The sequence below is a fragment of a genome, unplaced genomic scaffold (genome assembly GCF_019419815.1).
Source record: "Pyrus x bretschneideri cultivar Hongxiangsu unplaced genomic scaffold, Pyrus_bretschneideri_v1 Contig7, whole genome shotgun sequence".
Lineage (NCBI taxonomy): Eukaryota > Viridiplantae > Streptophyta > Magnoliopsida > Rosales > Rosaceae > Pyrus > Pyrus x bretschneideri.
Window position 1 is genome coordinate 11,117,243 of NW_025999809.1, and position 27,583 is coordinate 11,144,825.

The following is a 27,583-nucleotide window of genomic DNA, read 5'->3' on the forward strand; positions in this document are numbered from 1 at the left end:
ATCTTCAACTTTGTGAAGTAGTCGATCCATATTTGCTTGATTTGGTTCACGGAGGTACTCCTCTTTGTAAATTTGAACAAATATGTGATAGAATTTAGCAAGATTATCAAGGCATGTAGACTTAGACATACCATATGTATCATCCATCGCATCAGCTGGGAAGGCATAAGCCAGCGTTCAGAGTGCAATAGTAACCTTTTGATGAGGTGAAAAACCAGGGCGGCCTGCTCTGTCCATCTTCCGTCAAAAGTATGGACTGACATGTTGGACATCATGAAGTAAACGCTCGAAGACATGGCGCCTCGTTCGGAAGCGACATCTAAAATCCTCTTTTGTGTACACTGCGTTGGAATTGAAGTAGTTGTTCATCATAGTCTCATGCGCCATCTCTATATTTCCTGGTTTGTAAGAGCAACCAGCAACAAAGCCACCCTATTGAGGTTGTTCTTCAGTTGCCACACACGTCATGACCCCAACCATTGCTGCCATATATGTTGTGTTACGCCATGCTTCATCTTCTTCATCGGACTCCCTCATCTTCTCATCTCATATGCGCCCATTTATCTACCAATCCGGAATTGGATGAGGACCCCCAGTTGGAATGCGAAGAGGATCTAAAGTTGGAATTCATTGCAAACTTGAATTGGAAGAGATACTGGAGAGGGCAAAGGCGAAGGTGTGTGAATTATACCCAATATCCAGCCTATTTATGGACATTAGAAGCTGAAGATAAGAAGTGTCACATAGATAAGAATCCTATCTAAAATTTGCACAACCAATTACATCTCGACACGTGACACTCGAAATTATATCCGAAAAATTATTTAGATTACATATCGACAAGAAATCTAGAGAGTTACTCACTTTAACGACACATGTCACTCGAAATCCTATCCAAAAAATTATTGAGATTACATTTCGAAAAGAAATCTGCAGAGTTACCCACATTAGCGACACGTGTCACGTGAAATTCTTTCGAAAAAATTATTGAGATTATAGAACGATAAGAAATTCGGAGGCTTACTCATTTGGGATAAGTGACACTCAAAGTATGTCTGAAAACCTTATTTTAATAAGGTAGTTTAATTTAAGTAACCATATTAATTCAATTATAATAATAAATTATGTTTGGCCTATGACCCTTTAGCCCCCTCGGTTAGGGATGATTTTTTGTCACAGGGCTATGTTTGGCCTATGACCCTTTGACCATCTCGATTGGAGATGACATGAAATATGGCATGTCACTGTTCATTCTAGTAACCATTTCTGTCCCACGAAACTAGATGGGGGCGGGGGGCCGTTTGTAAATCACATAGGAATGAAGTTAAAACTTCGATTACTTTGTCTTCGGAATTATTTGAATCTAAAATTAGCAAAAGAATGTCAAAGTAATACTAAGCAGTACGCATACTTGCAGAAAGAGCTGAAATATTTTTCCTTCGAAAATATAGATTTACTGTTGTTCATAACGACTTATGGATTGTAGCTATAAGTAGAGATGATAACTCTTCTGCTTGTTGCAATTTGGACATCTAAAAAATCCTTGGCCTATACAAATATGAAACATTTCTTGCTCTCTGTTCAACTCCAATCTATTTCCTTGTCTTCAAAGTCGTCTTCTAACGGGTGAAGTCTGTTGTGAGCCAGCCTGCCCATCACAGCCATACCTGAAACAAAAAACCAAAATTTGATGACTAAAAATCGAAAGGAAGTTGATTTCCACACATCCCTTTGGGACAAAATGCTTGTGCGAAAATCATTTCCCAAAACAAAAAAAACACGTCCAAATTTAAGACACTAGAATGTGCCCCTCTTGATACAAATATCTCCTACTGTTCAATCCACGCTCTATTGTTTGTGTTCTTTGTGTGATTGCGATTTTACAATCTCTATCACGTTGAACCATTTTCGGCATCAAAATACACGGTTTGTACTTCTATGTATTACAATGTATAGGTACATGAGTTCAAGATTTTACCTTCTACTACTCTGAAGAAAGCCGACCACCATCCTTCCCTTGGTATATGCTGTTGATTCAGTGTGTCGTCTATATCTTTGTCATGCTTCCCTTCCAAAACTCCCTGAAGTGTTATTACTGCGTCATTTGTTTTCACGAGGATATTGTTTTTGTCTTCAATGTCCATTCCTCGAAGGTCGTTTTGCGAAGAAGTGAGACTAACAGCTAAGGCTAACTGGGCAGCAACGGCCCAGCGCGAAGAGGCTAACCATCCCCTCTGGCTCTGACCAGCCAGCTGCTTCGTTTGGTCTCTAACCACCTTATTCTGTTTACCTCCGAATACCAGTCCGCACAAGTACTCAGCATTTGCAGGTCCCGTGCTCTTGACCATCTTGGAGAAGGCACTCTCTTCGTTTGATAGGAGTTTGTCTGGGGAGTCATGTTCCAGGACCTAAATGGAGAGGACGGAAGTTATGAGTTGAAGTACTCGGAAAATTGGTAAAATATTATGGTATGAGCCCAATACGATCTTCCTCTCATAAAATGCACGTGGGAACGGTTGTTACATAGCAGAACCTGCATGCATATCCTGCGAGGGAGGTTATATATGACAGGCACATACAAGGATTACTGCTTGCATTAAAGTGAGGACATATACCTCACCGGCATCCAGAACCAGAATTCGATCACAGTCAATTATGGTATTTAATCTGTGAGCAATAACGAGCATGGTGCACGATTTGAACTCTTCGCGAATGGTTTTCTGGATAAGAGCATCAGTCCCAACGTCGACAGCAGCAGTTGCTTCATCAAGAACAAGAATCTTTGATCTTCGCAGCAATGCTCTAGCAAGACTTAATAGTTGCCTCTGCCCAACGCTAAAGTTTTCCCCTCCTTCGGAAACCTTGATGCAATAAAGACAAGTTAAAACTTACTGGTAAATTGTCACTTTTCAATGCTCACTTAAGCAGCTTCAACTTAACAGATGTACTTATACCTCAGCATCCAGACCGAGAGAATTCCGCCTAATGACATCCTTTAGATGTGCCCTCTCTAGAGCTTCCCAAAGGTCAGCGTCGCTATGCTCGCAGAAGGGATCAAGGTTAAACCGCACGGTTCCTAGAAGAGAGATAATGGAAATCAATTAGAATGCTGCATTTTATGAATATAGGTTGAAAATGTCAGCTCCATCAAAGTACATAGGTTGAATAAGTGCATACCTGAAAAAAGAACGGGTGACTGGGGTATGATACTAAGAACTTTTCGCAAATCCGTCAGTCCAAACTTGGAAACATCACAACTATCTATCAAGATTCTTCCCTTTTCGATTTCTACTATTCTAAACAATGCATTAATCATGCTAGATTTCCCTGCACCAGTTCTTCCGACTATCCCTAGCTTTTCACTCGCAGAAACTGTAAAAGATAATCCATGCAATACCGGAGGAAGTCCAGGCCTATAACGCAGGACGACATCTTCAAACTCGATTGATCCTGACGATGGCCACCCAGGTTGGGGACGGTTGCTTTCAATTACAGCCGGCGCCTCAGAAGGCAGTTCTATATAGGATCCAACACGCTCAACAGCATTTAAACTATTTTCAGCCTGGCTGGCTGTCCTGAGAACACTGCTCAACAAATTTGTGATATTTAAAGTATAAGTGAGAAGTAGACCCATTGTAGATGCAAATCCTACTTTGTCTTCTGCTCTTCCGTTTTGTATGACAGCAAAACTTGCTATCAACCAAATCATCAGACCTCCGAGCGTTTCCAACCTAATCGTAAGCCAGCGATTTGAACTCATATTCACAAGGGTAAATCTGATGTTCTTATCCATGGACCTTCCGCTAATGTTGGCCATCCGATCATATGCTTTGTAGGCGCGAATGGTTGACAAACCATTCAATGCTTCTCCAAATTGTGCATAAACAGGAGATCTGCTAATGGAATCCAAGCGTTTCACTTCACGGGATGTGCTCTGTAAAAAGCACAAATTTTATGCCGAATGATGATACTAAAGAAATGGAAGAACTAATAAAGATCGATACTATGTCAAACTTACCTGATAAAAAAGATAGGCTGCATAGAACAAAATCAGAAGTGGCATTATGGCCCAGAGGGATATTGTGCTCACAATGCCTATTAGCACAAAAGTCGAAAAGAGCTGCCACACTTGACCCATAAACATGTTCAAAACCATTGCTACGCCACGATCTATGTCACCCAAATCTTTCGCAAACCTATTGATTATCCGTCCTGTTGGATTAGTGTGGAAGAATACCATTGGAGCTCTCATTATAGCATTAAGCAGAGCATCGTGCAATCTTCTGGCTGCACGAAGGCTTGATGTGATTAACCAAAAAGAGTTTGTCAGTGTCACTGTTACCTGAGTCAAGCAGATTCAGATTTAAGTATTTTATGGAAGAACCGAATAAAATGATGTAGTTAACATGCAAAAGTGAGAATCTGCTCCCAGTTACGCGCCGGCTCACCTGACCAAATGACAGAAGACCATACACAAGAATGAAGAATCCAGGTTTATAACTCTTCGATGTGCTTTTTGATGTCCAAACACTTAACCATGTGCTGCTCGAAACTCGAAGAACTTCTGTTAATGTATAACACGCAAATAGAACCATGACCACCCATAGCCCTCCTAATGCATTTTTGTACCTGCAACAAGAACAAATAGACTCAATTCATTCATCGATTCCTGATGATCAGACTAAGAACTTGCCACTGGCAATAAATAATGTCAAAAAAGATTAAACGCCTTCACGACTGGTACTACCTCATTAGAATTTCCCAACTGACAATGCCTGTTTCCCTTTCCTCTTGTTTAATGAGTACTGATTTCGCCCCTTTCCCTTTCTTTGCGTTACTGGCATCTTTTGGCAACTCATTCGACACCCCATTGGAAGTAGGTGTTGAGCTCTCATGGTTATCATTTTCACTCTCTTCCTTTTCTTCGACATGTGCTTCCCATTTCCCTGCATTTTCCATCAGCTTCTGGAACAGCGTACTGCTTTCAGAGAGCTCCTTAAAGGTTCCCTCACCTTTAATCATACCTTCAGAGACTAAAATAATATGATCCACTTGAGGAAGAAAATGCAGCTGATTTGTGACCAGCACCCGAGTTTTCCCTTGCAGCTCTTCCTTGATACAGCGGTTGAAAACCTCTCTCGCCACATGAGCATCCAGAGCACTTAACGGGTCATCAAATATGTAAACATCTGAATCAGAATATACAGCTCTAGCCATTGAAACTCTTTGCTTTTGACCGCCGCTAATATTCACCCCTCTTTCACCTATCTCTGTTAGATCTCGACCCTAAAACATTTAAGTGTAGTAGTTAACTAATCAAAACCTTTACGTGCTAGAGCAGTACTTGCAAGCCTAAAAATTCACATAATCCACTTACTGGAAGTAACTCTAGATCGTGCTGTAACTCGGTCAAATCAATGGCCTTCCAATATCGTTCAGATTCGAATTTAGATCCAAATAATATATTTTCGCGTACCTAGAAAAATAAATTTTGTAAGCTCAGAAGTGTAAATAGGGGTTACAAGGTTAAGCATTGGAGGTACTCAATTAAGAGAAGCCGAGACTCACAGTAGCGTTGAAAATCCATGAAACTTGGGGAACATAAGCTACAGTCCCCCTGATTACAACACTGGCATCTGTTCTGGGAGGCAGCTCACCAAGCATGGCTGATACCAGCGATGTCTTCCCTTCTCCAGTTCCACCAACAACTGCTACTAAGCTGCCAACTGGTATATCTAAGTTGATGTTCGATAGTGTGGGATTCTCTGCCTGAAAAAAAAGAGAGAAGAAGATGAGGCATGCTTGATACTCGGTATCAAGTACGAACAAATATTCCTGGGATTTCTACACATTTTCTCATGCAAAATTTCAACGTAACTAAGAATGCACTATATATCCATAACCATCAAGCGCTGACCTTTGAATCCCATGAAAAGTACCCATCCTTAACTGAGATGGCTGGAAGCCCTGGTTCAAGAGGCAAGTTCGGTACTAGAATTCTCTCCTCAGTTAAAAATAGTTCCTCCAAACGTTGTAACGATACATTTGCACTCACAACCTGTTAAATTAGAGCATAGTTACAAAGTCACAAGGATGAGGAGAAATTAGGTAACATTCCATTAAGCACAAACGAAACATATATTACACGTTGAAAAGGAGATCATACAGGTTTAGATGTTAAGCCGAATGCAAGAAGTCAGATAAGTGACCAGATAAGAAACTAATGGTACCTGACTTAGTAAGCTAGGCAGCATGATTAGAGGAAACCGTAGCACTGCAAAAAGAGAAAGGGACGTAAACGCCCTTGCAGGTGTCAATTCGCCGCCAAGTGCACTGAACACCCCGAACGATGTTAATGTCACAACAACTGGGATGCTGTTCAGTATAAAACTGTTAAACTGCAAAAATGGGGGCAGCTGGTCAGAGAAACTCTATGGTCACGAATGAGATAGTCCTCAGAAAATGTGTTATCCACCGAATCTATCGACACAATTGTGCTTTAGGTGTTTAGGGAAATAAAATTTTCTGGACGATGTGTTGTGCCTTACAGAAGATAGTAATTGCGCTTTACGGAACCTTGACAACTCATCATTCCTTATACTTTGAACTCGGTGTTGGAAACTTGTCTCCCATGCGTAACATCTGAAACATTTTATTTCAGACGAATGTGAGGATGATTACTTTCAATGGCTTGCTATCTAGAAATGTAAAGGGAAGCTTTAACCAAATTCAACCATACTTCACTGTATCCATGGCTGCCAAAATTTCATTCATGAGGCCAACTCTCTTGTCAGTTTGCTGTAGTCCATCCTTTATCAGTTTTCGCATTTTGCTGATCACAAATGTCTTTACACAAAGGAGTGTAAAACAAATGAATCATTACATGAAAGCATATAACGTTATGGAAGCCTAAGCTTAACTTTTGTAGCAAAGTGGTAGTCTAAACAGACTTTTGGTAGAAAAAGAACTGAGTCTGTACCTGTATGGGGATCATGAGAACCAGCATTCCCGATCCAATTAGTGATGCCACACCTAGTTGCTGGTAAAGAAGAACCATAGCTACAGTGATACGAAAAGGAGCTGACCACAATAGATGAAGTTGTTGACATATTTGCTAAATCATGAGAAAGCCCATATCAGTTATAACTCCACAATTCAATAAAATGACTTGAAATACAGCGTTTCAAAGAATTAGAAATGGAATTTCCATTTAATAGAAAACAAGACATCAGAAAAACCGTCTCGTACCCAATCTACGTCTTGAGCATACCTGGAGTGCATTAGCATCTGTTGACATCATATTTGTTATCTTCCCAGATGGAAACTTCTTACGGCCTTCATGAGTTATTCTTATAGATTTACGGAATATAGCAGCAACCTAAAAGAAAGGAAAACAAAAGCAACCAACTTTTCATGAATCACACAACAGGAAACGGAGTTGGGAACTTGAGCTGACCGAAAATTCATTGCAGACAGAAAGAGAATAATAAAGCTAAATTAAAATGTACCAACGAATTAGTTTTATATTTATAAAGAACATTACCAAAGTTGATCTGAGCCTAAAACCGACCCGCTGAACATTCTGGAAATACTGAGCTTCACAGAGCACACCAAGTGACTGGACAAAGATGAATAAACTTGTCAAGATACGTCACAACCTCTTCAAAATACGCTGCACATTTAACTTCTCAGTTCTCGGCTACTCAATTAATCATCCATTTTGCTCGAAGTTGACGCAGGTCAGTTATCTGTTGCTTGCCAGAAAAAAGTTGAAAACATGATGTTACTTGAGAAAGTAAAAGATAAAAACCATACCACACCAGCGAAAATTGAGAAAGCATAGATGTAACCAATCCAAGTCGGATCGCCTTGTTGCATTGACTGCACACCATCACGAGACAATTATGAACTCTCACGTCAAAACACAAGCTAACAATAACTTACAAATTTTTGAAGCATAGTAAAAAGCATTGAAACTTCATAGACTCGAACATGAATTCCTTGAACCACTTTTGATACAACAAACTGTAATATGGTAGAAGCGAATACTAGTGATGCTTTGGCGAGAAAGACTGACCTGCAAGAGATGACTTAGTAAAACCGGACCCGCAAACTGAGAAAGATCATTTCCAATCTACAAGATGTTTAAGGTAATAAAACTTTAGAGGCAGATAAAGCGATGCTTGTGAAATTTACTCAACAAATACTTTCTGAAAATATTTTGCCTTTCGACTCTATAAACTGGCTATATGTTAATTACCTTGAATAAGCCTCCCCACCAGAATCTACACAGAATATTCGACAAAATCGATTCACATAAGATAGAAATGAAATAAGATGTTACAAAATAGGGTGTTTTATGAAAACTAACTTATTGCTAGAACTGAGAACTTATTCAAAATTCATGAAAATCGTAGTTTAAACATTACCTTCGTCCAAGGCTACGGTTCAATGCTCTTGGAAGCCATGGCTTGAGCCTTTGAGATTCTTTATCCCAACATGTCTGGAACCTGCAAACTCAAAACTGTTATGCATGTTCTGCGCTGGACACACGAAATTATGTCAAAGCAACTGAAAAGGAGGCAACATGAAGCGAACTTTTTAATTAGTGTCTCAGTCTGATCCCACGTATCCAACTTCCAAACATCTGATTCGGTGATGGGTTTTCGATACCCTCGCTGCATGAGTGGAGTCATCCATCCGAAATATATTCCTACAGAGATGCACAAGAAAATAGTAAGTAGCTCTAGAACACATAAGGTATCCCACCAAAACATAAAGAAAAGAAACTTAAAGACCCTAAACCAAAGTTATAAAACTGTGGATTAATTATGCCAAGTTCAAGAATTACTTACTGGAAAATATATTAACATGTCTTTCAGGGAAAATTTGTTCTTCTCCAGGTAGTGCTTCATATTCAACATTATCAAGAAGGTCAGATTGAAGAGGAATGTAGCCCGGATAAGGATCCAAATTAGGAATATAAACGAGAAGTAGAATTCCAAATAGCACCTATATCAGAACAAGAACCGTAGACCAAAATGTAATTAGCATTATATGAAATGATCAGAAACAATGAACTAAGATCAAAGTTTGGTAAAAGTATAACCGGCTTAAGTGTAAATTTTAAATTTCTTCGACAAATTAATGAGATATAAATTACTCAACAAAGTAGAGCAATGGTCTAGAGGCTTATCAGCCATAAAATATTCAGACAGAAAGGCTGTCAGCCTTAATTTGGAGACTACAATATTATGATGGGAGATGAAAGACGAAGAAAAAGGATGAAGATTTTATTGATCTAACAACTTATACACAAGCAATAAAATGAAGGAAACATAATTAGTTAAGAAATTGGGACAAACCTGGCAACAGACCGTGCTTATATACAGATACAGAGTACCTCTGCAAGAGTGAAACAAAAACGAAAAAAGAAAACACTCAGCAATGACTTATATGATAATTATTTCTGAATGGTCTTCAACCTTTAAATAGAAGGGCATTATCTGAAATTGGTTAAGTTAACCATTATTCCCTAAAGTTGAAGTTTTTAGGATGTAAGATGAACAGTTATCGTATATTTGAACATTCTCCCTCATGTGTGGACCTTCCAACAACACTGAAAATAAATCATCTGGTAAGTGAAGGGGAGGAAAACTAACCTGTTGTAGTAATCTGCCACTGAAAGAATAAGGTTTAGCACCACAGCATCTCCCACCAAGACATAAATGACTCCAAACCTTACATACCACCGGAATTCCTTTATGTATATCTTAGTCTCCAAGCCAATCATAATTAGCATGGAGCACCAAGCAATTGCCTCAATGACTGCAGAAGTCATCTGCAAGCGGTTACACTACGCACGTAAGCTTCATTTCGTATTACAATTTACTGTAGATTCATATCAATAAGGCACATATCAAAAGTAGCACAAAACTAGAAAATAAAAACATCCCACCTCAAAAGGAGCAGAGCCAGATTGTGTGTTCAAGTTAAAAAATGACATGCCCATCAGCAACCTCAGAAAGGGCTGTGCAGTGAAGTAACCAGCCAACAAACCCAAAATGTAATTGTAGTAATTTGACCTCAATTTAAACCTCCGGGCCTTTGAACTCATCTTGATCATCCATATCCGGTAGCAGCAAAGGCCCATAAGAACTAAGTGAGAAATGCAGATGGCCAGGGAGTCAATTACACAAGGAGTGTATGAGCCAAAAGCACTTGCTGCTTTAGCTGCCCACACCCAATTAGCTCCTGGTTGGCAATACCAATCTATAGGCACAAAAACCATAGCTTGTGGTGGCATGCTCGCAATCCAATACAATTAACTTCCTGCCTATACCCGAGGCTCAGAAATTTGGGGTATACAACCCCAAAACAGATGTTCACTACTGAAGGCACACTCCAAGTACAAACTCATACTTCTTAATGCAATCTTACTTAATCTCAAATTTCTTACTTACTTCACAAGGAAATAATTTCTCACACAGAAGCACTTCCTGCAATATTAACAAACACACTAATTTCAAAACATGAAAAAGCAGATTCAAAGATTCAATTTTTGTATAGAAATAAGCCAAAAGCATTAGCTGCTTAATGTGTGAGCCAAAAGCACTTGCTGCTATAGCAGCCCACACCCCATTAACTTCTGGTTGACAATAATAAACAGAATCAAAGATTCAATTTTTGTATGCATCAAAAACCCACCTCCATTTTCAAAGTTTGTATCTAATTATATCAACAAATAAACAATGAGAAGTGGAAAGAGAAGAAAGCCGTCATCTTTGAGCTCAGTTGCAGAGGAAAAAGAGAACCCAAAAATCCCAGAAAAATGGGCAACAAGTTAAAGCAGAGAAAATTATATATTCCACGTCCAAAACGCAAATTTCCAAATTCAATAGGTAGCAACGATATATTTATTTATTTATAAATTAAAGAGTAGCAAATAAACAACACAAATCAGTCACTGCACACGTCACGGCTTACGGAAACCACACTCCATTGACTGGGAAAACGACATGAAATTGAAGTCAAAGAGAGTAAATAATTGGCGGGTATTTGGAACCGCATATATCATGCTGGTTTGGTAGTGACACCCTCACGAGTCAGCCAAATGAGAGGATTCGGTTCCGGACCACAAGATGCCGAGAGGATCTAAATTCTGTCGACAATACATGATCTTTCTTTATGGAATACGATGAGTGTGTGACTTCTGAGAAAAAGTTCTCGATTAGAGATAACAACTTCTTTTTTTTTATCATAGAACAAAATCTTGAATGTAAACGCTTGTATATCTTTTTTTATTTTTATTATTACGTAATATATATGATCAAGGAGATAGAGAGATGCAAACAATTATATGGACAATGATTGTCTGCCCTCCCACTTCCGTGCTCTCCTATTTGTGTGGGCAGGGTTAAACCACGTCAACATTTTATATTACTATTCATTTTTGTCTTATTATCTCTATAAAAAAAAACAATATAAAATGTTGACGTGGCTTACCCGTGATCACACACAACAGGAGGGCACAGAAAGGCACCGGAAGTGAGAGTGCAGACAATCTTTGTCCCAATTATGTAGGCACTAAGGAATGTTATAGTTACGACGCTTGACTATGGAGCTGAGGCAATCTAATAGAGAGGCTAAAGCTCCAAAAGTTGAAAAATAGTTTGAAATGCCAAAAAACTAATCTTCAATAAATGACTAGGTTCTTGGGCTATAATTCTACGAGCCCAATAAACCATTATTCGGCTCAAGGCGCATCAGGTTGGCCAAGTGTAGGCCACCTATCAGCCCTTTTTAGGACAACTCTTATGATGCAATAATTAATTTAAATTCAACGACTAGATATAAAAACATTCAACAGTAGTTTTAATAAATTAATCAACAAATTTAAAATATAAACTTAAAATTAATAAATTATTGAGGGGATTATGTTTAACTCCTTCAGTTGAAGATGGTGTATGTGTATAATTTGACATTATTTATTTAAAATTATTTTTTTGCAAAACTATAATCTGGATTGGCCTATGTTTAGCCCATTCAATTGGAAATGATCTCAAATCCTGAGAATTAGTATGTAATGATTGGAGACTTGTTCCACTAGAGCTTTTGAATTAAATAATTGAAAATTAAATTACAAAATAAACAAGAAAATGTAAAAAAGGACAAAAATGTGCCCGAAAATTATTTTCCAAAATATGTTAACTAAAGTAGACTACGTCACCTTCTTCACATCTCTCTTAATCCTCCTAGTCCTTAATTTTTCTTTGATTTGTTCATTACAACGGTTGAAAAAAAATAGAAACGTAAAAGAATGCGCGTAAATTCTTTTCCCTTCCATTGTCCATCAGAAATACATCGTTTTATTTTAAAAATCGACTTAAATTAAGTGATTTCTAATATAACAATCTCTTTTTTAATCCACTTGGCAGGAAAGTTTAAGTTTTGGAACCCAGAAATGGCCAATTGTTATAGACAGTAATTATCCTACACAACATTTGAGCCACTGCATTAGGTAACTACATCTACAAGCATAAGCAGTTTTACAGCTTACTGTTCGTTGACACTGGACAATCCATATCAAGGATTTGTCCGTCGTCGAAATTAACACAACAGAAAATGGCGATCTGAAATACCAGATCGTCCTCGGTGTTTTCCCGTGTATGAATTTCACAACGGACCAATTTATTGCCATATCCGAGACCCGAGCAGGACAGCTTAGAATGTCCTGTGACTACCACCCTCACAATATAAAATCCACTGGAAAAATTGCAGTGTGTAGAAGCTAAAGCGGTAACAATTAGTAGTATGAAACTGCTTTCACCAAGCCAGAGACAGTTTTCCTACATGTCAGCATGGTCCCAGTCAATTCTGTCGCCGACATTTTCTGTTTGATGAAGCCGGTTCCTAGCTAACCTGCTCATCACAGCAAGACCTGGAGAAAAAATCGTTTAAACGCAGTCAGATTTGGAACACAGATGAAAACATTCATCCAGAATCTACTAATTCTGTTTGCGGAAATAATGTGGGTTGAGAAAACAACTGGAGTCACACGGTACCTTCAACCATTTTGTAGAGAGCCGACCACCACCCATCTCTAGAGATCTGGTTTTGATCAAGAGACTCTTCGATCTCTTTATCGTGCTTTCCTTCCAAAACTCCTCGGAGTGTTATCACTGCATCCTTCGTCTTCTTGAGGATGCTGTTCTCGTCTTCAATTTCCAACCTTTGAAGGTCATTCTGGGATGAACTGAGGCTCACAGCTACAGCAAACTGAGCAGCCGCAGCCCAGCGAGAAGAGGCCAGCCATCTCCTCTGTCCATCTATTTGTCTGTTTTCTTCTCTCGCCAACCTGTTTTCTCCTTCCCCTCCAAGTACCAAGCTTCGTAAATATTGAGCATTCGCTGAGCCTGTACTTTGGACCATTTTAGAGAAAGCGCTTCCTTCGTTAGACAACAGGCGCTCTGGTGTATCAAATTCTCGAACCTGGAAGCACAAAAAGTGATCAACAAAAAAGAAAACGACTTAAAAGCTTTTAAGTTCAAAAGCTGCCAAGAGCTCTCGAGTATAATTGACTCAAATTTACAATATGGATCCCATAAGACATAATTCATAACCTCTCCACACTGGAAGTCAAAAATCAGCAGAAAATAAAACAATGAATGATAAGTAACTCTGATTAAAGCATACCCGGCCAGCATCAAGCAGAAGGATTCGGTCACAGTCAATAATGGTATTTAGACGATGAGCAATAATAAGCATTGTACATGACTTAAATTCTTCGCGAATAGTTTTTTGAATAAGAGCGTCAGTTCTGACATCAACAGCTGCAGTCGCTTCATCAAGAACAAGAATCTTTGATCTTCGCAACAATGCTCGGGCAAGACTTAATAATTGTCGCTGTCCAACACTGAAATTATCTCCTGCCTCCGAGACCTTGACACATCACAAGTAAGAGAGAATTAAGACACTATTGCATTAAGGATATGACTTCTTTACCACCCCTTGAGTAACCTCTAAATGAGGAAGAACCTATATACAATAAGACCGAAATCACATCAAGCAAAGTTGAGCGTATACCTCAGCATCTAATCCCAAAGAATTCCTCCTGATGGCATCCTTCAGATGTGCCCTCTCTAAAGCTTCCCAGAGGTCAGCATCATTGTGTTCTTGAAAAGGATCGAGATTAAACCTCACAGTTCCTGAGAAAAACAAAAAAAATAGGATCATTAGAACAAACGTACTTTATTAGGTGTTGTCAACTAAAACATATCAACTTCTTACTGCTTCTGACTAATATTATAGCTTCCTAGGTCAACGTTTGCACGTACCTGAAAAGAGAACTGGTGACTGAGGTATGATACCAAGAACTTTACGTAGATCTGTCAGTCCAAACTTAGCGACATCATAATCATCAATCAAAATTCTTCCTCTTTCTAATTCAACAATCCGAAATAATGCATTTATCATGCTGGACTTTCCTGCACCAGTCCTTCCAACAATTCCAACCTTGTCAGTTGGAGAAATTGTGAAAGACAACTCATGTAAAACTGGAGGAAGTTCAGGTCTATAACGTAAAACAACATTCTCAAACTTAATAGATCCAGATGAAGGCCACCCTGGAGGGGGGCGGTTGCTCTCAATTACAGCTGGACCCTCTGAAGGCAACTCTATATATGTACCAACCCGCTCAACAGCATTTAAGCTATTCTCAGCCAGACTTGCAAGTCTCAGAACAGCAGTCAATAAACTTGTAATATTAAGTGCATAACTGAGAAGGAGACCCATAGTGGATGCAAACTCCTGCTGGTTCTCTGCCCTTCCGTTCTGCATAACAGCAAAGGTAGCCGTAAACCATATCATGAGACCTCCCAATGTTTCCAAACGAATTCCAAGCCAGCGGTTTCCACTCATGTTCACCAGTGTGAATCTGATATTGTTGTCCACAGATTTTCCATTAATGTCTGCCATCCGATCATAAGCTTTATATGCACGAATAGTTGCTAAACCATTCAGTGCTTCACCAAATTGTGCATAAACAGGGGATCTGCTGATGGAGTCCAGGCGCTTTACCTCACGAGCCATGCTCTACACCAATAGAGAGAGAAAAAATAGAGGACATTAGACAATACAGAGTGCAAATAAAAAATTGATACCAAAGTGACCAACACGGTAATACAACAGGCTAAGTACATGAAACCTAGTAACCCTAAGTTAAGGGTGACTCCAAAAGCATATCAAACATGTAAGAATCATGTACCTGATAGTAGAGATAGGCTGCATAAAACAAAACAAGAAGTGGCATAATGGCCCACAAGGACATAGTGCTCACGATCCCTATCAAGATGAAGGTAGAAAGGAGCTGAGAGACTTGGCCAAGAAACATATTCACAAATGGAGCAACATTCCGATCAATGTCTCCAAGATCCTTTGCAAATCTATTTATGATCCGTCCAAGGGGATTGGTTTGGAAGAAGACCATTGGAGCTCTTAATATAGAGCTAAGCATGGCCTCATGCAACCTCCTAGCAGCATAAAGACTAGAAGTAATCAACCAATAAGAGTTTGCCAGTGTCACCAAAACCTGAAACCAAGAAATGTAGTTGGATTTTCATCACAAGAAACAAGGTGGTAAAAGTGCTTCAAGTTTCTCTGTACAATTCGATGCAAAATCCTCCACAAGATAGTTCACACCAATTACAACACCTAACTTAAAGCAACTGCTGTATAACTGTGTTCTTACCTGACCAAATGATAGAAGTGCATAGATCATGTTGTAGAAACCGGGGTTATAATTCCCTGTCATGCCTTGATCAGTCCAATGGCTCAACCATGTGCTACTTGAAACTCGTAGAACCTCGGATGAAATATAGCACATAAAGAGTATCATAACCACCCACAAGCCTCCTAACGCATCCTTATACCTGGATAAGATAAATTGCAAATTTACAAGACTTGTAAGCATTCAATACCTAGGTAATGTGCAACTAGCACATAGTAGTAGTCCCTTTCACAATGTATGTGCAAAAGAAGTCCAATTGACGATAAACACCTCTGAGACCAAGATTTCTTAAGAATTAAGGGATGACTCAATGTACCAGAGTACTAGGGGAATTCAAGGGGATACTGAAATTTTGTTATTGAAAATCTGATTTACCTCGCCAAAACTTTCAAGCTAACAACGCCTGTTTCCCTTTCTTCTTGTTTGATAAGAACAGATTTTCCTTCTTTTGGTTTATTTGCTTGGCTTGTACTTTTTGGTATACCATTAACCATCCCATTAACAATAGGTTTTGAAGAGGCACTATGCTCCATCGTTTCATTGTTTTGATCAATGGTTCCACCATCTTCTTTTTCTTCTTCTTCATATTCTTCCATCTTTCCTGCGTTTTCCATTAGCCTTTTGAACAGCGTGCCATTATTGGAAAGCTCTTCAAATGTTCCCTCCTCTTTCACCATACCTTCATGGACCAGGATGATTCTATCAACTTGTGAAAGGAAATGTAGCTGATTTGTAACAAGAACCCTGGTTTTCTCTCTCAATTCTCCCCTGATACATTTATCAAAAACCTGGTATGATACATAAGAAATGTTACACGACTACACAAAAGAATAATTAATAACCAACTTTCAGCAGCCAGAGATAGGGCTTGCAAGTGTAGAAAGAAATAACATAATTAGGAAAATGCAAAAGAAAAGATAAACCAGCGTGTATTTACTACTTAGCCATTGCACATCTTTTCAATAAAATATCCATAAGCCTTACAGTAGAAATATAAGGAAGATAGAACTATACTAGTAGAATCACAGGACTTAAATAGGAATTTGTCAAAATTAATCAGTGATTATGATCCGCGAACACAAATGCTTAAATAAAGGTATGCCTATGTGGGTAAGTCCAATTAACTCTGACAATACAAAGATTCAACCTAGTATCTGAAATACTTGGTAACTTACCAAGAACATGCTTGTGGAGATGACAAAAGACATGCTAACAACAGATCATAGATTATTTTTTATATTTAAAATTAGAATGTAGGAGCAATAAGGATAAACCAACTCTTGAAGTGAATAACTTAAGTGAGATGTAAAATAGTAACCTGTCGAGCCACGTGAGCATCCAGAGCACTCAAAGGATCATCAAAAATGTATACATCAGAGTTGGAGTAGACAGCTCTAGCCATAGAGACTCTTTGCTTCTGCCCACCACTAATATTCACTCCTCTTTCACCAATCTCGGTCAGATCACCACCCTACAGTGAAACAAGCGAGAAATTTAGGCCCACAAATTACCAGGTAGCATCGGAAGTTTGCAAAATGCACTATAAGAGCTAACACGATAGAACTCTAACAGCACTTACAGGCAATAAGTCCAGGTCATGCCTCAATGCAGTCACATCTATTGCCTTCTCATATCTTCCGGAGTCAAAGTATGATCCAAATAAAATGTTGTCACGTACCTGAAAACATAAATTCAGAAAGTGACCCATTTGCGTGAGCAAGTAGATTGCATTGTAATAATTTAGTACTCAAAGTTAAACTATGTCCCAGGGCTCTGTCTCCAACTAAATTACCTTGATAACAAGAACAAGTACTATTTGTGACAGCACATTTCAATCACAAGAATTTCCAGATTCACAGAAACAGTAAATAAATGCAAAAATTCAAACACATACTTTAGAAAGACGTAAATAAATATATAAAATGGGGATGCTCAAAACTTACGGTTGCATTAAAAATCCATGAAACTTGTGGAACATAAGCAACCATTCCTCTCATTACAACACTTGATTCTGCTACAGAAGGAAGCTCCCCTAGCATTGCAGATATAAGTGATGTCTTTCCTTCACCAGTACTGCCAACAATTGCTACCAAGCTCCCAACAGGGATATCCAAATTAACATCCGTCAGTGTGGGCTTCTCTGCCTGAAGGAAAACATATATGTCAGGTCTGTTTGTTTCACAGAGAAAATGCAAAACACTTCTAAGCTTGTTCAAGCACTAGATTACTTATTTACAGAATCCTTCTACAATACACACAAACTTATATGATGTAAGCACTACGAAAACTAAAATTGGACACCAGAAATAAAAGCTGAGCTCAAGCCCGTAACAAAAATGTACAACTTGACCATATACATGAACACATATAGGAAATCATGAATCAAATGTGCGATGAACATATTCATTACAGCCACAGAGAAACTAAAGAAACATTATCAATTAGACCTTTGAGTCCCAAGAAAAGTTTCCATTCTTAATTGAGATGGCCGGCAGTCCTGGATCAAGAGGAGGGTTTGGCAGAAGAACTCTCTCTTCAGCTAAAAGTAGCTCCTCTAGGCGCTTTAAGGATACATTGGCATTAACCACCTGTAAAAGTAAAGTAATACTAGAAATTAAGTAACAGAAGAAAACATGTGAGAAGTTCACATAGTTGGCAGACAAAGAACTTTATTTGATGATTTACAAGAAATTGAAAGAGAGTACATAATGCTGAAGAGGCTAACATATTTTTAAACTGCTTATTCAAAGTATTGGCAAGAATTGTGTTCAGAAAAGAACCAACAGGATATAAAACACTGAAATATTCTTGCATATACATCACAATACCCAAAAAAAAAACATCTTCAAGAATAACCTAGAGTTTGAACCACGATAAATGTTTTGAGGAAAATATTATCATTTTTGGGTACCAGGAAAGAAGTTGAACCTGGGTTATTATATTAGGAAGCATGAATAGGGGAAACCGAAGCACAGCAAACAGAGAAAGTGAAGTAAATGCCCTTGAAGGTGTAAGATCCCCACCAAGAAAAGTGAACAATCCAAATGAAATCACAGTGACTACAACTGGGGTGCTATTTAGTATAAATCCATTGCACTGCAAAAACAAGGGAAAGAGTCAGTTATAAAAAAAAGGTTGACATTCGTAACATCTATCTCAAGGAATTTGGATATGTACATGATCATGATTGATGCAAGATCATGCAAAATGCCTACTTCAGTAATCAACTGTAGCATTCTGATGGCATGTCATGAATAATGAAATCAGAAGAGATTTTCTTATAGGAATGAAAACCTTCTAAAAAAGAGAAATGAGAAGAATTTACATCAAATGGGTGGATATGGTAAGAAAACGAAATTTCAGAAAATATTGCCATACCGCTCCCAGCAGTGATGCTTTTCGAAACCAGAACAACTCATCAGTTCGAACACTATGCACCTTGGATTGGAAACTACTCTCCCATGCATAACATCTGAGCCATTGGAAAATACACAATGAAAAACAGTACATATAAATCCCCCTAACATATATAGGCATGTCACCAAAATTGAGTCATACTTCACAGTGTCCATTGCTGCCAAAATTTCATTCATCAGACCAATTCTTTTGTCTGTACGCTGTAACCCCTCCTTGGACAATTTCTGCATTTTGCTGATCACAAATGTCTGTCCCAAGTAAATCACAAAGATTAGGACACATTAAATTGAAAGGATATCTAAACATGTATAAGGTGGAAAATATAAAACTGTAGTGTAGTTACTAACTACTCAGCACAGACGGGCACACTCCATTGTGATAGTAATGTAGTCACTACTCAGAATTCTTTTAGGTATAACTAAAGCATATTAACATAGTTTTTATGCAAAACAAGCAAAATCAAATGGAACAACTATTTTACCTGTAGGGGGAACAAAAGAACTAACATGAGGGCACCAAGTAGTGAAGCAACCCCCAATTGCTGATACAGAAGAACCATGGAGATAATGATACGAAATGGAGCCTGACCACAAAGTATGAAGAGATTGGGATATTTGCTGTGCAAGGAACAAAAACAAATTAACCAACCAACCAAAACATCTTCACAAATAATAGCACAAAATGATTAGTACACTTAATTTGTTTGGTACCACCTGTATATATTTTGAAAAGGATGAGATAAACCCAAATCTCAATTGAAACAAATTTTGAGTAGAGAATAAGTAGAAAAAGAAAACTTCTTATGTTCTGAGATTAAAGTGTCCAGAAAAGTGTGGCTCCAATCGCACATTCAGGGGTTTTACTATCGTCTGACTGCAGGAAATTGCTATAGTAATCTCTAATTAAACAATTAATTTTCACTTTCAAAAGATAATTTTTAGGACACATGCAAAAACTGTTCAGAGTGCGTACCTGAAGTGTTTCAGCATCAGTTGTCATCAAGTTGGTTATCTTCCCAGAGGCAAACTTCTTTCTTGCTTCATGAGTCAGCCTTAAGGATTTCCGAAATACAGCAGCAACCTAAAATACGAAAAGTATAGAATCATGCTTCACAAAATGATATATCAAGATTAATAGCAAGTCTTGCATACCTTCATGCAATTATGAGTTCAATACTTCCCCACGTTATTAGACCAATCAGAAAACCATACAACTAGCTAACCCCTCAACATAAAACACTAAAAATAAACCCCACTCAAGAACTCCTAATTAACCAGCTAAATGTCGCAAGCCCCCAGTAAATAGCATAGTAAAATTGTTTTTGAGTTTGGCATTCCATGATTCAAACCAAAAACCTTGCCATATCAAAACCAAACATTTATAGACATCCCTGAGCTAAGAATCTACTGCAAAATTCCAATCCTCACTCGCCCAGGGACCATGACCAAGTAAAAGGCCCACAAACTGATAGACTTGCATTGGTTGCTAAATCTCACACATGCCATGCATGTGAAACGAAAGTTATACTGGGAGGGAGAGTGGTGGGGGTAAAAATGTTGAAGCATTTTTCTTATATTTTTAATTTTGAAATGATTGTTTATTACCGATTCACCCTTACTATATTAAAATCCTTCAACGTAAAAATGAACATAGATGGAACTTAGTCAAAACTCCTCGACAAAGTGGCTTCTCTTAAATAACAGTATAATTTGGTGACAGAATGGCACTGATGATATTACCAACATGGAAAAATACAAACGTAAATTAGAATGCGGTTAATAGCATTAAAATGAGGTTGGAAAAAGTAAAAACAAAATACCAAGGTTGACCGAAGCCGGAAGCCAACGCGCATGACATTCTGAAAATACTGAGCTTCACATAACACCCCACCAACCTGAAAGCAAGGCACATCTCTCATTAAAAAAAAATGTAAGATAAGTTCCAGGGTTCAAACACCAGCTAGTGGATATTGTGCAAGTTTCTTAGGGAAAAACAGGAACTTCAAGAAAAGAGGGAGCAGGTTATATTAGGTAAGCAATTTTTGTCAATTCACCAAGCAGGGTAACTGCAACATCCCTTGAAATTGATAATGCAGCAAGAGTATGCAAATATGTGTGATACTAAAGGGTAGCTGTGCAAAACAATCTATGCATTGGAAATGACGTAAATACAAAACAGAGGGCTTATATCATACCACTCCAGCAAATATTAAGAAGGCATAGATGTAACCAATCCACGCTGGATCCCCTCGTTGCATAGACTGCAGACAATTTCAGATTAAATAAAAGAAGGATTATGATAATTACAATAAAGGATCAATTTCCAGGACTCTGATACACTATATCTGATTTCAGAGATATGCAGGAATTGTGACACACCAGTAACATAAGTTTCAAGATAAAAACACAAAGAATTAATGCATCATGGATCAGTATCCACAAAATTAACACACCTGGAGAAAGTTAGGTTAAAGCTAATCTAACATTACAGAATTAACACACCGGGAGAAGGTTAGGATAAAGCTAATCTAACATTACAGAATTAACACACCTGGAGAAGGTTAGGATAAAGCTAATCTAACATTACAGTGACAACAACTTTTGGGTCATTGAAGCCTCATCGTTGTTTTCTTTTCTTTATTTCCTAGTCAAAACTTCAAATTAGTTATCAGTGTTTCAACAACAATTTCATGACCAAAACACACAGAATTCAGGAATGCTTGACTAGCACAAGTTAAATTAAAAAACAGCCCTCATATGGGCCCAATCATCAATATCCTTATCCCTACTGATTTGCATACTGAAATAATTAGTACCAGAGACGGACAACATAGAAAAGGGAAGGGTATAAACAATAAACACAAACCTGTAAGAGATGATTCAAAATAAGCGGCCCCACAAATTGGGAAAGATCATTCCCGATCTACACATTGTCAACAAAACAATAAAATAAGTTATAGCAATCGAAGCGTTCAACTTTACCATGCAAAACTTTTCAGACAGAAAATAGAAAATAACTCTTCGTATGTAGGACAACTACCTGAACAATGTGACTAGCACATATGCTGGACTAAAAACTACTAAACAAGCAACACAATCCAATAAAAAGTAAAAAGTAAAACAACAATGGCAAAGAGCAGTAAGTGTTGATTAAAAAGTTAAAAACATATACTATTCCAATAAGTGAAATATGAGTGTAATGCCCTTTGCATACTATTACATGTATCAAACTTTGCAGACTACTACCAAACATAAGCAATTCTGAAGAACGAGCTAATTACCTTCCAAAAGCCTCCAAACCAAAACCTATAAAGAGCACAATAAAATATGAATGAGAAGCATGTACATATAGAACTGCATAGGACGCGCAAGGGCAGTAATGACAATAAAGTGAAGAAGATTCACATCTAAGCCATGGGTCATGAAAATATTACCTTCCACCAAGGCTAGAGTTCAATGCTCTTAAAAGCCATGGTTTAGGCTTTCGACGTTCCTGAGCCCAACATGCTTGGAACCTGGAAAGCCAGTAAAAGAATTATGATGAAAACTATGATGTACTAGTTTAAGTGGAAACCAATTTGAAAATAACAAGCACACACTTATTGTTCAGTGTTTCAGTACGATCCCAAGTATCCAATTTCCAGATATCTTTCTCTGTAATGGGTCTTTGATAGCCTAGCTTCATAAGGGGATTCACCCATGAAAACAACATTCCTGATAAAAACACAACCAAGATATGAGTTGAGAAATAAGCCATGGAAAGAGGGTTCAATGCAGTCTTCAGAATATTATGAATGGTCTATACTCTATATCCTTTGTCTTTGTATCATGCAAAATTAGCAAGCAAAAAACAAATACAGAGCGAGGAAAAAAAAACTAAGACTAAAATAGATTGAAATGGATTTTAATCAAAGTTAACTACATGAAACAGTAGCACAGATGTCAAACAACAAAGAAATAACCTTTAACAAAAGCATTTTATGATGGTTCAGTAGACCATACTAAAGTTGGCATACGTACAAAACAGAATTAATTCACTAACAATCACACTAGCTCTATCAGCATTTAATTCTCTATAAATTTTCTTAAATGTCAAGTATTAGGATCTTATCAAAATTATATACATACTTGACAATATGTTTGCATGCCTCTCAGGACATATTTGCTCCCCTCCAGGAAGTTCTTCATATGCAGCATCATCAATTGATTCAGTACGGATTGGAGTATAACCAGGATAATCGACCAATTTTGGAATATACACAAGCAAAAGTATTCCAAACAAACCCTACATCAGAGTGAAAATACATATATAAAACAATTTGACATTCGATATGCAGTCTAATCAAACATAAAAATAGCAACCTATAATAACGAACAGTAGTAGAGTTTCCCACCTTTTATTCTTTGTTTCTCTTTTTATTGAGTTTTGGTTTCTTATAAAAACAGAAAGGCTTCTGTTTCCCACCTTTTTTTTAATTTAAACATACTTCCCATCTGTTTTTACTAAATAATTTGTACCTATGTTAGACCAACTGGCATACACAATGTATGTGCCACGGGGCAGTGCAGGATGACTAGGCAAATTAGACTGCTTAAACACTATTTCACTACTTTTAAGAAGAATACCCTAAACATTGTGTGATAAAATTACAAAAAGTAGGACATAAGAGGAAAGAAAAGCATAACCAGCGAAAATTAAGGTTAAAAGCGAAAAACAAGCCAACAAACCTGGGCAACAACTTCACTGATGTACAAATATAGTACAGATCTGCAAGGGTTACACAGGAAGATTGTCAGTTTGTCTTGCACAACCAAAAACCTCCAAAATGTACTAGCAGAGTGATATAAAACAGAAACAAAAACTTTGAAAATATAAACAGTCAAATCAATTATTGGTAAGGCAGTACCAGTTTTAGGTAAACAGACACACAAACCTGTGGTATAAGTCCCTTAGTGAAAGAACAAGATTCAGCATCACGGAATCCCCCACTAAAGTATAAATTACCGCAAATCTAACAAACCATCGGACCTCACGGATATAGATCTTAGTTTCCACACCAATCATTACCAGCATAGAGCACCAAGTAATGGCCTCTAATATCAGAGAAAACACCTGCCAAGAAAAGATGAAACTAAAATATTAGGCATATGAGTGTAATCTTACAGAAAGTTTGTTTTTGTACACTTTCTTCTCCCTTCAATGACAGTTTGTTCCTTATCCAGAAAAATAAAATGTGTAGGTTAATGATACTCGCATGTGCAAAATGCTAATCCTATGGTCTAAAGCTAACTGAGTTTTTTAAGTGTAAAACCCCTAATTTCATTGCATTTGAATTGATCACAGTTCGTGACTTGTTAAACTCGATATCTCCTCAGAAATTTTGGGAACTTGACAGCTGAAATTTTCTTTAGTTCCAAGTACAAAACCTTGGTTTCTTTTGTCACTTTACTTAATGGGTGAGGAGTACCAAATTACCCTACATCTGATAAATGAAAACATTGGTTTCTTCAATTCACTTCATTTATTTGTAAATTTAACATAAAAAGAATTTTATCTGTGCTAACTACGGTAACACAAACGCTAAACGATTAATTCACAGTACACAACAAATCAACAAACCAACCTCAAATGGTGCAAGGCCAATCTGCCCATCTAAATTCAGCACTGAAATTCCCATGATCAAGCGGAACAAGGGCTCGGCGGTGCAATAAGCAGCCAATAAACCCAACATATAATTGTAAACTTTGGACTGCAAACAGAACCTCTGGGCTTTGAAATCCTTCTTGATCCGCCATGTTCGATAAATGCACAGGCCCAGAACAACCAAATGAGAAACGCAGACAACTAAAGAATCAACCGCGCAAGGCGTGTATGCACCAAAAGCATTCTCCACTGCTCTTGTCCAGACCCCACCGGGCACCGGGCGGCAATACCAATCCAAAGGCTCAAAACCCATCTTTTTCGTCACTTTTTTCACAAGAATTATTCGCTTTTAAAGCACACAATCCATCACTCGGGCCTCTCAGTCCCCACTGTGAGCTATTCCTGCATTATATGATAAAATTGAATTTAGCCACACAAAAAAAACCCAGGAACCAATGAAATCTCTTTAAAGGGTAAAATAAAAAACAGTAAAAACTCCAACTTTTCAGATTAATGGCATACTTTTCTTACTAGCTTAAACTTTTTATCCACGAGAAATTACTATGGCTCGAAAGAATATGAAAAAATAAATAAAAACATTCAAGCATTCTACTTTTCTAAGCACCATCGTTCTCAAAAATCCCTAAGAAAAAGTTCAACTTTCCATACAACTTCAAAATTTTCAGAAATTCACGAGGAGTTTTCTGTTTGCCACAGTTACCAAAACTCAATATCTATTCTGGCAGTGTACATTTTCTCAGTAACCAAACAGAGGACTACAATCAAGCTAGAAAATGAAATTTCTTCAGAAAGCAAACTTACAGAAACGTATAAAGCATTTATTAAGCCAAAAACCAAAACTCATAAATACAGAATTCATAATTTTCAAATTTCAAAAGCACTGAACGCCTCAGAGACTGGTCTTGCACTCAAAAACCCAGAAACAAAAACTGAAAGAGCAAAAGCGCTGCATTCAAACGAGCAGCTGACGACCTTCTCAGATCAAAAAAGCGAAATTTTTGGGGGAAAACAAAAGAATCAAAAGCTGTTGTTTGGATGCCGAGAAAATGGAATAAGAACAATCCCAATTTTCATGGAAAGTTTTGATTACCCTTTTCGTGCTTTTTCTTTGTGTGTAGCTCCCTGTGGAATTAATGGAAAGGAATTGGTTTCTGGTTCTTTGAGGCTGTGGAGGAGCCGAATACCAAGAGTATTTTGTCATTTAAAAAATCAAATGGGCTTTATTATTAAAAAAATTGGAATAAAAAAAAAATGCTTTGGTTTGGCTTAATGCGTCATCGATTACGATAAAGATAATTTTGTTTGAGTGAGAATGTTTGTTGGGTTCTCTTTTGCCAGGATCCATAAATTTTCTAATCAGGTTCGTTCATCGTATATTGTACGATCAGTTTTTATCTGGTATTATTTATATTTAATTTTAAATAAACAAATTTACAATGATTTTGACCGCACAATTTACGATAAACACATGTGATTAAAGAATCTCTATGATCTTCACAAAAAGATTCCGACGAGAATCCTCCTGGATTTTGTTTTCCTTACTAGCACGAAATATGCCATTATCATGTACTGCAAACTTATTTAACAATAATAAATAGGATGGTGAACAAAAATATACTTTAATACCACTGTACTTGTAATATTTAAGTTATCATGTACTGCAAAACATTTTAATAAAAAATGTTAAAGAGACTCTTAAAATAGAACTCTCACATGTTCACATTATAAAATATTACGTTAAAAACAGTCACTAGAAAATTCATTTCAATAGAATCTCCTTTCTTATCATTTAAACTCTATTTATCATTTTTTTTATAGGTACATTTCTACCGTGTGGTACAAAATAATTGTTTTGGTTTTCCCTATATTGCGGGGATAATGTGGAAATCTGTGCTTTTGTTCTCTTGTGTGTATGATAATGTGGAGGTGGGAAAGAGATTAGGGTATTTTTGTCTTTTTGTTGAGAGAAAAGGCACCTTGTTGTGGTATGGTTAATGATTCTTTAATTATAGGTAGATTATTATGTTGTTATTTTTATTTTGAAATTTTCACTAATAATTCAAAATTTCTTTGCAAATTTTGAATTACGGATATTAATATGTAATTTTATAATTATTTTATTATTCTTATACATAAATAAACTTGTTGTAATTTATAATAATCTAATCATATTTCAACCTATAATAATCTAATCATAAATAAATAAGGGGAGAACAATTCCAACCAATAATAATCTAATCATATTTCCAACAAAATAAATAAATTTTGATCGGCTACTATGTAGTCCGAAAATAACAGCTTATTGTGTATAATTTAATAATACAAAGAAAATTTGTGCAGTCGCATAGCATGTGTCAAATATCACCTGCAAACTCGTTTTTAATTTTTATTCTTAGCATATTTGTTTATTTGTTCCCGAGATTTGTATGGAGTTGTCAATTTTTTTCTTGAATTTTAATTTTGTCAATTATCTTCCTGAACTTTTATAATTAGTCAATTTACTTTTAGAATATTAATTTTGGTCGTTAGCCCCTAAACTTTTATAAACAGCCTATTTCGTTCAGATATGAGATTTTAAAATTTTTCATCCATATTTATCATGCGAACAACGCATGACAATTGTATGAGAGTAAAAAGTATGGGAAATTAGATGGATGAATTTTTTTTAAATCTAACGCAAAGAGAGAAATTGGCTATTCAAAATAGTTATAGGGG

At 37.2% G+C, this 27,583-nt stretch overlaps 2 protein-coding genes across 4 annotated transcripts; both read right to left on the bottom strand.

The window, feature by feature from the left end:
* Nucleotides 1–1,411: 1,411 nt before the first annotated feature.
* On the bottom strand, nt 1,412–11,228 carry LOC103936303 (ABC transporter C family member 12). Of its 3 annotated transcripts, XM_048573807.1 has the most exons (27): nt 10,708–11,226; nt 9,959–10,499; nt 9,663–9,841; nt 9,366–9,405; nt 8,856–9,012; nt 8,599–8,713; nt 8,430–8,510; nt 8,261–8,285; nt 8,078–8,134; nt 7,816–7,881; nt 7,544–7,618; nt 7,271–7,378; nt 6,980–7,114; nt 6,740–6,846; nt 6,549–6,642; nt 6,231–6,398; nt 5,918–6,058; nt 5,569–5,769; nt 5,378–5,476; nt 4,748–5,286; nt 4,449–4,629; nt 4,019–4,342; nt 3,178–3,934; nt 2,955–3,076; nt 2,616–2,861; nt 1,979–2,408; nt 1,412–1,667 (listed from the first exon to the last, which is right to left on the bottom strand). In XM_048573807.1, the coding sequence occupies exons 2-27, from the start codon at nt 10,304–10,306 to the stop codon at nt 1,582–1,584; spliced, it is 4,881 nt and encodes a 1,626-aa protein (XP_048429764.1). In that variant the 5' UTR covers nt 10,307–10,499; nt 10,708–11,226; the 3' UTR covers nt 1,412–1,581. The 3 variants fall into 3 exon arrangements, with proteins under 3 accessions (XP_048429764.1, XP_009344417.2, XP_048429765.1); XM_048573808.1 differs by lacking the exon at nt 1,412–1,667 and having other exon boundaries at nt 2,408–2,546; nt 10,708–11,228; XM_009346142.3 differs by lacking the exons at nt 9,959–10,499; nt 10,708–11,226 and having other exon boundaries at nt 8,856–8,909; nt 9,663–9,699.
* A 1,225-nt stretch (nt 11,229–12,453) lies between these two features.
* On the bottom strand, nt 12,454–26,111 carry LOC125472481 (ABC transporter C family member 2-like). Its single transcript, XM_048573999.1, is given in 29 exon segments — nt 12,454–12,940; nt 13,065–13,491; nt 13,696–13,941; nt 14,086–14,207; nt 14,337–15,093; nt 15,266–15,589; nt 15,749–15,929; nt 16,163–16,575; nt 17,106–17,258; nt 17,367–17,465; nt 17,731–17,931; nt 18,235–18,375; nt 18,716–18,883; nt 19,166–19,259; nt 19,346–19,452; nt 19,686–19,787; nt 19,789–19,821; nt 20,177–20,284; nt 21,024–21,098; nt 21,399–21,464; nt 22,070–22,126; nt 22,485–22,509; nt 22,638–22,718; nt 22,803–22,917; nt 23,332–23,488; nt 23,932–23,971; nt 24,138–24,316; nt 24,828–25,249; nt 25,959–26,111. Coding segments are annotated over 28 exon segments (4,896 nt in total). The 5' UTR covers nt 25,161–25,249; nt 25,959–26,111; the 3' UTR covers nt 12,454–12,848.
* Nucleotides 26,112–27,583: the final 1,472 nt, after the last annotated feature.

Coding starts and splice junctions, on each gene's coding strand:
- LOC103936303 (XM_048573807.1), bottom strand. CDS start 10,306: ATGCCACCACAAGCTATGGTTTTTGTGCCTATAGATTGGTATTGCCAA. Junction 9,406..9,662: donor GTGGCAGATTACTACAACAG/GTTAGTTTTCCT, acceptor TCACTCTTGCAG/AGGTACTCTGTATCTGTATA. Junction 2,862..2,954: donor CTCTCGGTCTGGATGCTGAG/GTATAAGTACAT, acceptor TATTGCATCAAG/GTTTCCGAAGGAGGGGAAAA.